Source organism: Podarcis gaigeae, assembly GCF_964106915.1.
Source record: "Podarcis gaigeae genome assembly, chromosome: 1".
NCBI lineage: Eukaryota > Metazoa > Chordata > Lepidosauria > Squamata > Lacertidae > Podarcis > Podarcis gaigeae.
The window spans coordinates 85,371,178-85,386,807 of record NC_139678.1 but is presented as its reverse complement, the minus strand read 5'-3'; the positions used below and the strand labels follow the sequence as shown (position 1 = coordinate 85,386,807).

General features: G+C 49.0%; 1 protein-coding gene across 3 annotated transcripts in view; it reads right to left on the bottom strand.

Moving 5' to 3' along the window:
• The window catches only part of PTPRN (protein tyrosine phosphatase receptor type N), a 33,047-nt gene that overhangs the window by 3,262 nt on the left and 14,155 nt on the right, over window positions 1-15,630 (bottom strand). For all 3 annotated transcript variants that reach the window (XM_083727018.1, XM_083727017.1, XM_083727019.1), the window contains 13 exons: window positions 15,547-15,584; window positions 14,803-15,128; window positions 13,858-13,944; window positions 12,971-13,050; window positions 12,345-12,409; window positions 11,156-11,368; window positions 10,725-10,940; window positions 9,536-9,683; window positions 8,847-8,920; window positions 7,616-7,693; window positions 6,221-6,340; window positions 4,763-4,929; window positions 146-199 (listed from right to left, as the gene is read on the bottom strand). In XM_083727018.1, coding sequence (XP_083583144.1) covers window positions 146-199; window positions 4,763-4,929; window positions 6,221-6,340; window positions 7,616-7,693; window positions 8,847-8,920; window positions 9,536-9,683; window positions 10,725-10,940; window positions 11,156-11,368; window positions 12,345-12,409; window positions 12,971-13,050; window positions 13,858-13,944; window positions 14,803-15,128; window positions 15,547-15,584 — 1,666 coding nt within the window. The remainder of the gene's footprint in view (window positions 1-145; window positions 200-4,762; window positions 4,930-6,220; window positions 6,341-7,615; window positions 7,694-8,846; window positions 8,921-9,535; window positions 9,684-10,724; window positions 10,941-11,155; window positions 11,369-12,344; window positions 12,410-12,970; window positions 13,051-13,857; window positions 13,945-14,802; window positions 15,129-15,546; window positions 15,585-15,630) is intronic.

Sequence of the window (15,630 nt, the reverse complement as noted above, 5' to 3'; positions counted from 1 at the left end):
GATGGGCAAATCCCCCGCCCAGCCCGGCAAAATCCATCACACTTTGCTGTGTGCTTCTGAAAAGAACTGTTCTCTGTACCTCAGCGGGGTGGTGTTTCCACGGCAACACCACAACCAATTAGACTCAGCCTTCCCAGGGCATTACCTGCAGTGGATGACGATTGGGCATGAGCGGCCGCGGTAGCACTTGTTCACCTTCCTGCCGGAACAAGGAGAGGTTAGGATCAGAGAGCAGCCCTGCTTTGGGTTTCAACTGATTGCAGGGCAGCTGCACAGATTAAGGCAATACCCTCCCCACCTCACTTACCAAGCCAAGGAGAACTAGGAATGGGTGCAAGGATGGTTCTCAGCGAGCTCTTGACAGCAGGAGCTCAGCACCAAGTGGGACCAAAACACTTTACTCCCAACTATCAGCAGTATACAGGAAGGAGGACACGGTGTACAGATGGAACTTTGCAAAGTCAACTGGCAGAGATTCTCCTACGTAGTCCATGGGACATTTTCCAAAACGTCAAATGCTACTTTGCAGAACAAGTGTTCCTTTTCAAAGCCCGTTCCAAGTGTCTCCCATTAATCCCCCAAATGGATTTTTAAAATTTGGTTCATCACATTGGATTTTCAATCCTCTTCACCCACCAAAAATGGTATTTTAAAAATCACATACTAATTGATCCACTGGAGAGCAAAATGTCATTCTATTTAATCCGCCCCCTGCAACACACCATTAAATAACCCAAGTATTACCTTCATGAGTGCATTAAACCAATGTGATTACTATAGTGCACATGGTAAAATGCAGTGAACAAGTGATTGAGATTGCTTGCACCAGTCCATATATTTTTCCTAACAAAAACATTTATTTCACATTTACATATCCAATATGAAATGCGTATCCTTCACATGACCAGTGTTCCACTGTAGCAACATGAGAGTCCTTTGTTTTGTTATTTGGGGTCCTTTTCACAGCTACACATCTGATTCCACAAAGTGAGTGATGCTGCTCTCATCACTTCACCTTGATTGCTCTTCTGGAGGTGAAGAGCCTTCCTTTCTTGCTAGTTACAGAATTTTTGCTGGCAAGGGGGAAATTTCTTTATTTTTGAGAGAGGAATTTCTTGTATCCACACCATGGGGTGTCACAGATCAGCTAGTCAAATTGTGTGAACAATGAGAAGGAATTACGTCAAATGAATCTAATATATAAGAAAGATGATATTCTGGTTATTTGATTGCTGCACATGTTGAAGGGGCTGGATCTGGATCAAAAAGGACACATTACTCTGCAGAGCATCAGTCAGGCAGTCTGACATTTTGGAGCACTTTGATATATATAAGGTTCCAAAAAGCAGGTGCAGTATGCCAAAATATCTCAGCGGTGGGGAAGAAAGCATATTATTAAAGATGTCTGCAGGCTGATTTGCAAAACTTCTGCCTATAGCATCCAGCTGTGAAAAATACGATCTTATAGCAGGAAAAGGGAACCTGTGACCCTCCAGATGTTGTTGGACTCCAACTCTCATCAGCCCCACCCAGCAAAGCCAATGGCCAGGAATGATGAGAGCCAGAGGCATTGCATCCACTGCCTGCAAACTGCAGGTTTAACTGGCAGGCTATGAGCAAGGGACCTGCTCCGTATCAAAGTGCCATTTCCATTTCCATGTGCTCATGGTGGCAGAGAGTCATGGGCTCTTCGCCCTCGTGGATCAAATCCCCTCTCTTGCCTTATGGCACAGACCCTCCATCCACTCACAACCGCCACGCACAGCTTCCTTGTTCTCCAATGGAAATCTGCACGTAAGAGACTGGATCTAGTTTTGGGCCTCTTTTGCTCTGGTGAACGAGGGCAGAGCAGGGAGGGAGGGCAGAAGGTGGAGCACGACAGCAGCTGAGGCCCTGTCTCGTTCCATGCAGCCAGCACGGCGGCCAATGATCACTTTTGTGACTATGCAACTGGGCCAGGATTACTAGCTGCAAATCACAAAAATGACACTGGCGGCTGTGAGAGAAAAAAGAGAGAGGAAAAAGGAAGGAAGGAAGGAAGAAGAGGAGGAGGAGAGGTGGTGGTGGTGGTGAAGGAGAGAGAGAGAGAGAGAGAGAGAGAGAGAGAGAGAGAGAGCGCGCGCAATGGTATAATGCAGGCAGAGGAAAGAGCTAAGCGATTTCCATAGGGAACTAGAGAGGCAAAGAGCCTCATAAAGCAGCACCAACAGGACACAGATGGGAGAGAAAGGCAGAGCTGAGAGCAAGCTGGGATCCTCTCGTATTTCAGCTTGCTTAGGTTGCACATGTGCCCTGGGCCCCCAAATGCTGCCCATTGGTGGGGGAAGCTGAGAAGGCCACAGGAACCGTTGAACCCCAAGCCGTGACACCGGGATCCTTTCCTCTCTGTCATCTTCCAAGCCTGAAGCCACACAGAGAGTTTTCCTAATGGATCTGGAAATGCACAGAGATGTCTCTTTTTGCAATGGCTGCCGGGGAAGCTAAGCAACCCCACGTCCACACCCACCGCCAGCACAGATGTCAAGGCAGCAGGAGTCCCCTTGCACAAGGAGGATGGGTGAATGCAGAGAGAGAGAAAGAGAGAGAGGCTTATTGGAGCACGCGGGAGGGACAAGACAGAGGGGATAAAACAGGTTAGAAATAATTTGGAAGCAGGTTGCGTAAGATGGGCCAATCACTCCAGACACAAACTCTCTATAAGGGGAGAAAGGACCCAATTTCGCAGTCTCCCTCTGCTCCTTTACAGCGTTTTCTCCAATTTTTTTTGCCCCATGCAGTGTTTTTATCCATTGGATCTCATCTCACTGTGAGGCTTGGTGGTGGGGAGAACCCACACAACATAGACCACAGCTGAATTTGGGACCCTCACAAATGTTGATCCTTGGCTGCTGTCAGAAAACATGCAGAATGACGACACATATTTACATAGTTACCTTCATTAGACTAAGATAAGTGTGGGGACCCCTTTGGCCCTCCAGTTAATGCTGAACAAACACAGTTAATGCAGCAAACAAACACCCCCGGCCACTGGCCATGCTTGCTGGGACTGATGGGAGCTGTATTTCAGCAACATTTGGAGGGCCAAATGGTCCTCACAGCTGGCGTAAGACATCCCACTTGGTTTTCCCCATATGGAAACTGGACTGGGGAGGGAGGCAGCACAGGGGGCCATTTCCAGATCTTGGTAGGAGGTGGGGAGGAAGATGCCTAGCAAAGTCCAATAGCCCCATTCTTTGAACCCTGCTGTAACTAAAGCAAACATTCATTGCCTTTCAAAAATGCATATCTCCATAACATTTCTTGTGATTCTGTGTTCATACTTCACAATAATCAGGGGAAATGGCCAGTCCTGAAGAATAAATTGTATCGGGTATGAACTGTGTTTCATACTGCTCCTCAATGGCACCCTTTTGAGTGAGGTGTGTGGAATTCAAAGGGTCCAGCTGCACACAGCTCCCCTGTCTATATCTGAAGTGTGTTTTCCAGTCACAAAACTTTTCTCACTTAATTAGAGGCATTCAGAGTCAGCCCCCCCATCCTTGCCTGTTTTGAAGTCTGCATCTCCCAAAACGCATTCCAGTTAAAGCATTCATAGGACTGTGGTGACGGTGCAGAGAGGCAATATCGCTACTACATGTAATTCCTGATTCATTCGTGACCTTGCAGGGCCTTCGTCATTTGCACTGCAAGTGTGGGCGCATGTGCGCGCACACCCGAAGTATCGAGCATCCTATACTAAATGCCAAATTATGCTTCCCCCACATCAGTACCTTCTGAGGTTACCTTTCTCTAAGGCTGATACTAAAGCTGAAAGGCAAAGGGTTCGTCATCTACGTTAAGCGTCACAACCAGCCCACACGCCACACTCTGACCCACACAAATAATGCAGCACAGTGAGTAATTATGCTACTTCCAGGTAGCCCCTCAGCACTGCAGCCTCTATAGTCAGAGCAGATGCTCCACAGAGCTAAAGACCAGAGGCACACTATTTCCCAACCATTACAGGGACTCCCAGCATGACTCATGCGCCAGAACATTCCTTCCTGCACAAAGTTAACACCATTGGGCTAAACGACACAGTCGGCATCAGTGCAATTTACTTTTGAGTGACACCTCCAGTTCCTAAGTCTGGAGTGATGCAGGTAATTATTTCTGGAAATGGGGTGGGGGTGGGCGGAAGGCTGCTGAAGAGGACTTTGATGGCTCCCTTAGAGCATTTGGGATGCAAGAAAAATGGAGTGCCTCAACACGCAAAAACCAGCCTTCTCATTGGTATTGCAAAGGGTGGGGAAGGAGATGGTACTGTAAGGGTCATCAGCACACATTATGAGGATCCAAAAGGGCACTTGACTCCATTTCCACCGATCCTAACTGTGACCTGCCTGTGACACCCATTCTGAGGGGATATCAAGCTCGTGAAAAACCCCCGCAGAGCTTTGGCCTTGGGTGCCTTCATATGGCTCCAAGGGGCACAAGTAATGTAGTAGGTTAACTTGTGCCTTCTTTCTATGGTACTCAAGTCTTCCTCCCTTTCCCCTGAAAGCTTCCTAACACTGGTCCTGAAGACCTTCCTCTGGACCAGAATAGCTAGGAAAGATTCGAAACATGGCCTAGCCCATTTCCAGGAACTCAGCTACATAAGCTCTGACTCCTAACCCTCCTCTTTGCTCAGTGTTATCACAGACACCATGTGCCACAGCCCCCCCCCCCGCAACATCTCATCCTAGTTGACCACTGAGGGGGGAGGCACGAAATCCCACACCTGCGAAAGTCAAGGAGAGGCCGTGTAGTGGTGGGGATGCCCTCTGCAGGCCAGCTCAGGAAGTGAAACTGTGTCAGAGTTCGTGTCTCCTGAGACTGGACGTTCTTCAGGTAGAAGCTGCGCACCAGGAAATCCTCACACCAGATGTGTTCAGAGACCAGGTTCACCTGTAAGGTGGGGACAGGGGGAGAGAGGGGAAAAAATAGCATATTAACTAAGAGGCCTTACCCTTCCCTAGCCAACCACACATAAGCCAACCAGCCCCCAGTTTCCCCTGCTGCGATTCCCCCAGCCCAGACCAGTCCCAGTGCTTTATTCTGCTCAGTTGTAATTGTAATTCCTTTCCTACCATTTCCCCAAGTGGCTAGAGCGGGAGTAGCTTGCGTGGTTCCTCTCCAGAAGTTGCAGGACTCCAACTCCCATCCGTCCCAGCCAGCGTGGGCAGCAGTCAGGGACCATGGGAGCTGGAGTCCAACAATATCTAGAGATTAACACATTGGCTCTCCCTGGAGCAGGAGAAGTGGGACTCTGTTCACCCCTGCAGTTGTCAGGCCCATGTAGGGCTTGTCTTGCTCTTCCCTCATGAGCACTGCGTCCATACAGCCAGCTGGAGGGGTTTGTCTGCACCATTTGGTTTTCATAGGCAGTTCCTCTCAGGGCTGCGGACCCAGCAAGCATATCAACCAGGCAGCCCTTGCAGAAGTTATCTTGGGCCAATCACATCACTTCCTGGCCCTTTGCAGGGTTACAGAGTTGTGCAAAGCAGTAAGAGTTTGGGGCAGGGATGGCCAGCAATGTTACCTTGCGAGGCCACAAAGCAGTTTAGCATTCAGCGATTCAAGGAATTTGTTTCCTTATGCTCTCTGTACATAGAAGATGGCTTTTGCATTGCCCAAGAGGGCTTAAGAACCAAGGATTTTGGTGGGCGGTAGGCAGCTAGCTACCCAGGATCAGGGAAGAGATTGTGGCAGGAGGAGGAGGAACTGGCTACATAGCAGGTAGTTCTCTCTGCCATGCTCCCAACTGGGGGAGGGGAGAGGTAAATGGTGTGCCCATGTGGGTGGGGCAGATGTCACAAGCCTTTCCCACAGAGCCAGCATCTCTGTGCTTCTCAGTACGGCTGGGCTCAGCTCAGTCACACAGCAGGGAGCTGCATGAAAAGGAAGGGGTGCAGCTCAGTGGCAGAGCAACCACCTTGAATGCAGAAGGTCCCCAGTTCAGTCCCCAGCATCTCCAGGTAGGGCTGGGAGACAGCCACTGCCAGTCAGTGTTGTCAGTACTGAGCTAGATGGACCACTATGCCAACTCAGTATGCTCCCTAGATGCCCATAAAAAGAGTGGCAACTTGGGATTCCTTTTCCTTGCATCACATAAATAGGAGACTGGGACAAGTTCAGGGATGGTGATCACAAAATAACCGTGTCTGCAGGCCCTTGGGCCACCGTTCGCCAGGCTCACCTCATAGATGTGGTACAGGGAGGAGCCCTCATCAGGCCAGTAGCGGTCACACTGCTTGACGCCGTCCTCCACTAGAGGGCTCAGCATGACAATGACGGTGCAGCCGTTCTCCCACACCATCTATGCACAAGCAACAGACATTGAATTCCCAGCCCTCAAAATGCAAACACCCTTCTTCTCTAGACCAGAAGAAGGCAGAGTCCACAGCAGGTACTAAGGGGCAGGTGTGGGTCGAGGGAATGGGCCCAGGTTGTATGTTCTCATAGGACAGAGTCATAGAGGATAAAGCTACCAATGGCTTTGTTCCAAACACTGTTGGAGGCAGCGTGCCTCTGAATGCCAGACACAAGCTGAGTGCTGTTGTGCTCAGGTCCTGCTCACAGGCTTTTCAGAGGCATCTGGTAGGCCATTGTGAGAAGAGGATGCTAGACTAGGAGGGCCTTTGGCCTGACCCAGCAGTGCTTATGTTCTTACAGGGCAAGTCAGAGACCAAAACCATCTAGCACACAGGAATGAAGAGGTTGTTCCTCTCCCTCCTGTCCAGGATGGGCCCCACCTCTACTTCATTTCCAGGCAGAATGTGAACCAGAGTGGCCTGAAAGCTACCGCAGGGCTGTGCATAGGGCCAGACACCCATAGCCACCCCATGAAACTTGGCACCATGTCAGGCACAGAATTTAGTAAATCTTCGCTTCAGTTTAAAAACAAAGCAAAAGGACAAGTTTCATTCCCTCATGACTGCAGAGGTAAGCTTGGAAACGTACAGGCCATGGTCTAGCCAAATTCTTAGAGGAGAGCCAAGGAGGACTTTTACAGATTGAGCGCCAATGCTTTGTGTACCTCCTTCTTCTGGCTAGTAAAGGTAACATAAAATCACACAAAGGGCAAAACTAATCGTGCAAAAATAAGCCAATATTCAGGACCTTTGCCAATTCACAAAATTTATTCAGCGTGGAGCATGCAGAGCTTCATCCATGGCCAGGATTGAAGGTTTCTCTACAGCAGGGATGGGGAATCCATGAGCCCCTGGAGGAGGTGGCAACCATGAATAGCCTGTAGGGCAAGGACGTAGCTGCTCCTGTTGCTGGACTACAACTCCCATCATCCCTGACCATTAGCCATGGTGGTTGGGGCTGATGGAGTCCCAACAACATCTGAAAGGCCACAGGTTCCCAATCTTTGCCTGCCCTACAGGCTATTCATTGCCACCACCTCATCTAAGGGCTCCGTACAGCATATTAACACAGACAGCGTGAATCTCTGCCAACCAAGGGTCAGTCAGCTTTCTCACACAGTGCAGGAGTAAGGGCCACATCCTAAATGCCTCTTTGCCCCCACACCACCCTTGAGCATGATCTTCCCTGAATAGACTACCATGAGCCATGCCTGCCTCACCTGCCAGAAGTCAGCGATGGTGTGGGACGGTGGCCCCTGCGTAGCAATGTATGCTGGCATCCGTGGATCATGGTCAATCTGCAGAGAAAATAATATGTGTTATACTCATCTTGGAGGGAAGGGGAAGAGTGGAACTAGGGGTAAAAGAGGTCAAGGTTCAGGGGCAGGACTCCAGTCTGCCTTAACTTTGCTAACCTCCATAACTCTGGATGGAAATCTTGTGCCAAGACAGCAATCATGCTTAGCTGTACCCTGAACATTAGAAATTAATTCTTTTCCCATGGCTTGTCATTGTCCAGGCTCACAAATCCACAAGCAGCAAACTACCCCACCCTCCCAAATGAATTGTTAGTTAGGAGGATAAGTCACCGTGCCTGGGTAGGTATGGGGGAAAGAGAAAGAAGAGAAAAAATAAAACCAGTCTCAACTATATAGGTTTGTATTCAACTAGCTTTTGTTTAGAGCAGACCAGTTAAAATGAATGAACATTACTAACTTAGGTCCATTCATAACTGAATACAATTCATATTGCCCACTCTACTGTACTAGAGTCGTACACGTTGCTATTCAAGATAGATTTCCTTTAAGCATCCACGATAGAATGTTGATTGGCTGAAGGACTTTCTGTAAAGGGGTTACAGTCAGTAAAGCATGAGACCCTTAATTTCATGGTTAGTGGTTTGAGCCCCATGTTGGGCAAAAGTTTCCTGCATTGCAGGGAATTGGACTAGATGATCCACATGGTCCCGTCTAACTCTACAATTCTATGAGTCCCCTATGATACACAGACAGTCTGAAAGGGGAGAGTTCAGGTTAGTGGAAGGGTATCTGCCCAGTTTCAACACTAGGAGGAGCAGGGCTACATGACAAGAGAGCAAGAAAGTTTACCTGATTCTGGAAGGCAGGTAAGATAGCACTTGGGAAAGCATCCAGCTTTTCCCTCCAGTTTGGCAGCACTGAGAGGGCTCATTCAGAAAAATGAGTTTGTTGGACTCAGGGAAGAGCTCGTGGCCAGGGAAGGGTGGGAGAGTCTGTGCTTTCATTTATGACAGGTCTGTCGTATTTTAGTGAAGGGACCTGGTGGCTTTGAGGACATCACTTAAAAATGAGCCACAGTTGATAGACTTGACCGAGCAAAAGGTTGCCTCTTACATGAGGGCAGTGTGACAGATTCAGTGGATTCAAGGGGGCAGTTCAGTGGAGAGTGTGAATCTGAGTTTGTGGCACTCACAATAGGGCTGGCATTGATGAAGTCACTGCGGGAAGGGTTGCTCTCTGCCTTCAGCTTGATGCGGGCATGATCGTCTGGAAACAGCAATAAAGTGCAATGAGTCAATGTAACAGGACCCAACTGAGTAGCCAGGGACCCCTGGAGGGTTCTGGGCCTCAGTCCTGGAGTTCACAAACAACTTGAGCTATCACTAAGGACGGGTGAATCCTTCCATTCCAGTTTCTCTCAGTTTCTCATTTTTCCATTCTTAAGTTCAGCTCTCCACATTGCCACATCAGTTTGCTTTTACAAAAAAAAGTCCTTCAAGTCACTAGCATTTTAGTGAAAATTTATCCTAATATACACATTTCCCCTAATACCATTTTAGTATCTTATTTTCAGAAATATATACATTTCTGTGCACACTGGCATATGCATTTTTGTGCCGATCCCTTGGTGGGAGAACTCCTCCGGAAACTTTGGAGAAGTCCAAATTTCAAGGAATGGCTCTGCTTCCGTTTGCGCATTGTTTTAGAAAGTGCAGACTAGACAAATTTGCTTTGAAATGCAAATTAAAACTGGAAAAAAAGCAAGTCATTGGTCATGCAGTCATTCAACAATCCCCATGCAGAAGAGCCTCAGAACTGGCATGCCAGCAATGGCCCTGGAAACAGGGATACCAGGAAGAAGCACCGTTCTGTGCTACTCACAGGGCACATAATCAGGGTTGCGGTTTTTCTTGATGTTTGCTTCACGCTGCGCAGCCTCACAGGCATTAGGCTCAGCCTGGTATGCACACAGCGCCTGCCACTCCTTGGCTAACCGGTCACGGTTGCGCAGGTGGTCCTCCATGTATGCCTACAGGTGACGGGGGGGGGCAGCATCATTACCACCTCCTAAACATGTCCACTTGCACAAGCACATCTGCACGCCCCAGACAAGTAATTTTGAACATGCAATTTTATTACACAGATGTTGTTTGAATCTGCTGGTTTTATTTATATTATGAAAAAAAATGTTTTTAATGTTCGCTCTGACCAGTGTTCTTCATTTATATTTTTGTTAATATTTATTTTATTAACCTTTCAAATTTTGCAAGTTCTTTTAAACAACCATCAGAGCAAATCTCTCATTTCCATTGACTTTCTATCCACCTTTCCATGGCAGTTCTTTTCTGACCTTATAAAGCTGCTATATTACTTATATTTTATCCATTATATATGTTAACTATAAATTATTAAACTACAATTCTTATCTGCTGTTATACTTCAAATCTTGCATACGTTTTAACATAACCATGGTAATTTTTTTTCCAGATGTTTCTTTATATTTCATATTGTTTTATGTAAACCGCTTAAGAGGTTCTTGTTGATTAAGCAGAATATCTGTTCTGCCAAATAAAGAAATAAAAGGTCCAGGGGTAGCCAATATGGTGCTGCCCAGATGTTCTGGACTGGAGCTGTGGCCCTAAACATCTGGACGACACTGTGTTGGCTGCCCCAGAAATAGCCAGTCATCAAAAAGGAGACTGCTGATATCTATAGGCCAAGATCCATGGGGAGCAAAAGACAGCAGGGGCACTGCTGCGTACTATCTGAAATCAGAAATCTTGTCATTTCATCTACTATCATTTTGCCCACACATAATAATTGTATGTCTAAAGATGGGATCCTGTGTTGCTTCAGATATGGTTGAACTCCACCATCCCTTTGCCTCAGCCAGTATGGCCAATGTCCGGGGATGATGGGAGTTGGGGTCCAATGTCACTTTTAAGGCCACAGGTTCCCCACCACTAGGCCATAGCACCTCTGGTTGTTGCAAAGCTGTTACCTGGCAACTTGCACCTCAATAAAGCCTGTACCTCCACACACACACACACACGGTGCAAACACGCCTCACCAGAATCATGTGCCCAGTAGAGATGTCCATGTTGGATTGCACAGGCTCCTCGCACCAGGATGGTGTGCTGCTATGGGAGCTGGGGCTGGCCTGGGGCGCATCGCTGAACTGTGAGGAGACACTGCTGACGCGGGAATTCTCCGCCGGAGCGGAGGGCGAGGGAGCTTCGGCACGGCCAAACAGTGATTTGGCAGCCATGTGCTGCCGACACAACTCCTGTGGGAAAGACACAGCTGCAGCAGCTAATGCACTAAAGATCTGCCACAGGCAGGGCGAACGACAGGTCGGAGCTTGCCAGAACGTCAGAGGCAACAAAGCAGTGTCCTTGCACACAAAGCCCCTCTTCCAGGACAGAAGCTTTGTGGCTCCTCCCAAACTTTGGGGAAACAATTTGCAGCTCTTTGCAAAGGGCAAAATGGGCCGCACCGTACCTGGTATTCAAAGGTGCTGTCTGCCGCTCCCTCAGGCCCCAGCCCTGCCAACCGCTCCTTTTCTCGCTGCTTGGCATGCTGGCGCAGACAGAAGACCACCGCGGCGGCTATCACAATGCCAGCCACACAGGCCAGCAAGACAAAGGTGAGCAGCACCGAGCGGAAGGTGTCACCAAAGTGTGTGGGGTGCGGGTAGGTCGCAGCCTCGTTGCGCTGTGGGGAAGCAGACAGGAGTCAAGAGCAGCACAGTGGGATAGGAAGGAGCTCCTGGGACAAGCAAAGGCGGAAGAGAGAGTCAAAATTGGCACATGTGGCAGTCGGTGGCTGCTGCCGCTCCCACGATCTTTGTATCATGGAAACCAACCAGGATTTCCTCTGGCTCCTTGAAGAAAAAAGTTCTCATTTCCTCAATCCACTATGAAAACCCCAGCAGTCCATGGGAGTCCCTGCCAAACTCTTCTTCCCTACGTTACGTAACCTGCAGCCAGTACATTTCCTCCCACTCTGAACCTGCATGCTGGAAGCCCCACCACACGTGATCCAATCCCTTGCTTGGTCTCTTGCTGCCAGGGCACTGCAGGGCTGGGGAGCTCCAGGAGCTGTTGGACTACAACTCCCAGCATCCCTGATTACTGGCCACACTGGCTGATGCAAGCTGCGGTCCAATAGCATCTGGAGGGCCCCTGCCCCACTCACTTTCAAATTTGACTTGGGCAATGCTGGGCTGGTGATCCAGGATTCTCCAAGCCCCACTTCTTGACTAATCCCTGGCCGTATTCAGGTACTCGGCCTGCTCACATGTAGATAAACATGCTAGGAAGAGCAGGTCCATGTGGCTAAGCTCCACCCCATCATCTCTACACAGTTTAGAGCCTTCCATGAGTTTTGAAGGTAAATGTCAGAAGCAAGGAGCCTCTTCCACTCATACAGGCCTCCTGTAAGGATTTAAAGCCAAGCACAACCAGGGATTCAAACTGCACTGGGTGCTTCCACCAAGTTGGGGGCAGATCTCTGCTTTAGAGCTGTGAAGGGCTCTGAACTGTGTAGAGGTGGGTGTGCTTCAGAGGGCAGGTCTGAGTAGCACAACCAACCCTGCCTCTCCGTTATGTTGCTTAAACTCTTAAATAGGGCTATGGTCAAAACCCAAAGACCACTGCAAATCCCAAGGCCTATGACCCCCCAGCTTTACCTGCCCAACACCTGTCTGTAGGATCTTCACTCCCACCTCCGTCTCCAGCTTTGGCTTCACCAGTGCTAGATGGGAAAAGGGGACAAAAAAGGAGGGACAGCTGGCAAAAGGGCAAAGGCAGGCAGGCAGGCAGGCAGGCAGTTGCTGGGGGAGTGAAGCCTTTTGAGTGGCCCAGGGAGTGGTGTGCTAATTGCTATCTCTGGATCACTGCCATGTTGCATGATAGCCTTCCTTACTTTGTTTACTAAAGGCAGCTGCCTTCACTGATGTTTGCCTATTGCATCTGAAGGAAGAAATGGATACTCTGCACATGGACATTAACTGGGCAGGTGGACAGCAGGATAAAGGGTGGCCAAGCACCAAGTCAGGAGGGAGTACAATGTTGTAGGGCAGGAGTGGGGAAGCTGTACTCCTCCCAGCCTTGCTGGTCTACCTCCTCCCTGACTACTGAATATGCTGGCTGCAACTAATGGGATTTGGAGTCCATCTGGAGTATTCTCCAGCCCTCCTGTTCCATATCTAATTGAGAAGAACCACTAGAGTCCTTCTAGATCCAGGATGGCGAAATGAGTCTGTAACCAGATGCATTCTCATGTGTTGCAACTATCGTTTCAGAGTCAACTTACCAGCCCTGTTGGCCACATCACCCAGAGACAGGTTTTGGTGGTTTTGACGGATGCGGAAGGTGAGAGCTGGGCCCACAACACTGCAAGGCGAGAGGTTTGAGGTTACAAGGTGTCCTGATTCCATCCTAGCACAATATACCCCCACAAAGCAGGTTGCCTCTGCTGCTTTGTGTATCACCATGTTCAACAATATCCAGTGCTATTTTTCTAGAAAAAGAGGTGCCTGGACTCAACCTTGTTCTCTTATATTAGCAATGGCACCCACCTAAGGTGCCGGAACTGAGTTTCACTGATTTCTGGCTTTAAAAAAAGCCCAGGCAATATCTAACCTTCTAATCTCATGACACCTCCTTTATTTACCAATTAGGAGCTTGGAGTGGGGCACTGTAAAGGCCACCTGCGTTTTGTCTCAGGCCAAGAAGCGATATCACAATCATGTTGGGTATGCAGAAGGGTTGGGGCCTAGTTCCAATTTCAATGCAAGCATGCAACAATATGAGAAAGGGAAGGAAAGAGAGACTGTGGCCACAATGTCCTCTAGTTCCTTGCCCACTTTTAATAAAAGTTGTGTCTTCGGTATAAGCCAGCTGACGCAACAACTTCCAATACCACTTCAGGTAACCGTATTTATATAAATAGGCAAGCGACTTGTAACCATCCAGCAATGGGAACGTGCCAGGACAGGATACATTAGCTACTTGAAAAGCATTGTGGAGATCCCAAAAGACCCCTCAGTCTTGGGAAAGGCATCTTCCTCAGGATATGCTTCCAGAACCCTCTCCAGCCTGCCTCACCAGGCTCCTCCCCTTCCTGAGGCGCCAGAGGCAGCAACACACTCCTGTTCCTTATAGATCCCCACCTCTCAGTTAAGTCCCAGCAGCACTTGCCTGATGTTGATGAAACTGGCAGTGGACAAGTGCACGTGCTCAGCCAGGATCTCCAGGAGCCGGATGCCAGCAGCAAGACCCAGTGGCCTGCAGGTGGTGGAGACAGAGGAGAGGCCAGGAGCCAATGGGGAAAGCATGCATGGGAGAAACATTGGGAGGCAGAAAGCAGGAGGGCAACTCTTTCCTTGTACTGGTATACAACAAGCGAATGCCAACAACCTCCTGCCACCCACTCTAAGGAAACACCTCAGCAATGTAGCCCATGAGAGCTGTCAAGACAACCCAACAATCTGAACAAGATGGCAAATACGTGTTGGGATTAAAGTCCAGCTTTGCCCAAGTGCAACAGCAAGAAGCCATAGGATTTGAGGGACCAGGTGTTGAGAGAAGAACATTCCTTGTTCTCCCTCACTGAAACCTCATTTCCCCACACACCTGATGCCCTTCTTCATGTGCCCCCTCCTCCACAAGAGGTCCAGAGGGTGGCAACACAAGAAGAGGCCTTTTCTGTAGTAGCTGCCCACTTATGGAATGCTCGCCCCAGGGAGGCTAGCCTAGCGCCTTCATTACATATCTTCAGGTGCCATACTAAAATGTTTCTCTATAACTAGGCCTGTGGCTGATTAAGCATTCTATGGCTTTTTAAATGCGCTTATGGGAGCAGGGTTCTTTTTAAATGTATTTTGTGTTATCATTTTGTGCTTTTAAGTTGTGAACTGCCCTGTAATCTTCAGCTGAAGGGTGGAATACAAATTTAATTAATTAATAATAATAATAATAATAGTGTGTCTTGATCTCGTGCCTGTGTTAGACAAGCACATGCATTTTTACCTCTCAAATAGTACCCTATCTCCCAAATGTTAGAGAGCACACACCCCGCCCCACTGGCCTAACTCCTATTTCCTTGGCCCTCCCCCTTCCCCCATGTCCCGCCCCTTCCCTCACTTTTGGTCAGTGACAATGTAGCCATATTCCTCAGCAGCCAGCGCTGTCTCTGGCCGGTCCTCTTCCTTGCCAGGTCCCCCTACTGATGTGTGGCTCTTCTTCATCACTGCCACCTGCCTCTTGAGGCCAGCTGCTTCTCCCTCACCAGCACGGAGGGGCTCAGGTTGTTCTGGGGAAGCTGTCGTCATGGTTATTTTGGCCTTAGTTGGGCTAAGCGTCTCCCTCTGTGCCTGCACCTGCCCTTCTGTGGGCACAGCACTGACATAGCTCTCTTGAGAGGGGGGTGGCTCCAGCTCCTCTCCATGTTGCATTTCAGCTTCTGTCACCTGAGGAGAAAGAGGCACATCACTCACCAGCACCTCAACACTTCCAACCTGCAACAACCAGCGATTGGGTGATCCCTCCTGCCCTCTACTCCAACCAAAGCCCCTGAATCGTTAACTGTGCCTGTTCATTATCAGCCTCAGGCTGGCCAACTCTGCCTTCGGGTCTCAGAGGCACACACCAAATCTCCACAGGCTGTCCATCTAGAAACTAGCTGTGGAGGATTGTACTATAGGGGCTGGAACAGGTTAGGTACAGGCCAAGTCTACTCCTCAGGGCAAGACGATGGTTCATCAACTCAGGCTTCCCATACCGTTTGCCCCCTGTAAACTGTGTGAAAGCAAATTCCAACAATATTAAGAGGGCCTTAGGAACTCTGGGCTGGAGACTGCCCTTTGCCTCTAGAAGGAGCTGTCTTACCCGCTTAGATTCTGGAGTGTCTGGTCCAAGCCTACCAGCTGGGGAGAGAATTAGAAGAGTATTTAGTTTCTAAGGTATGAGATC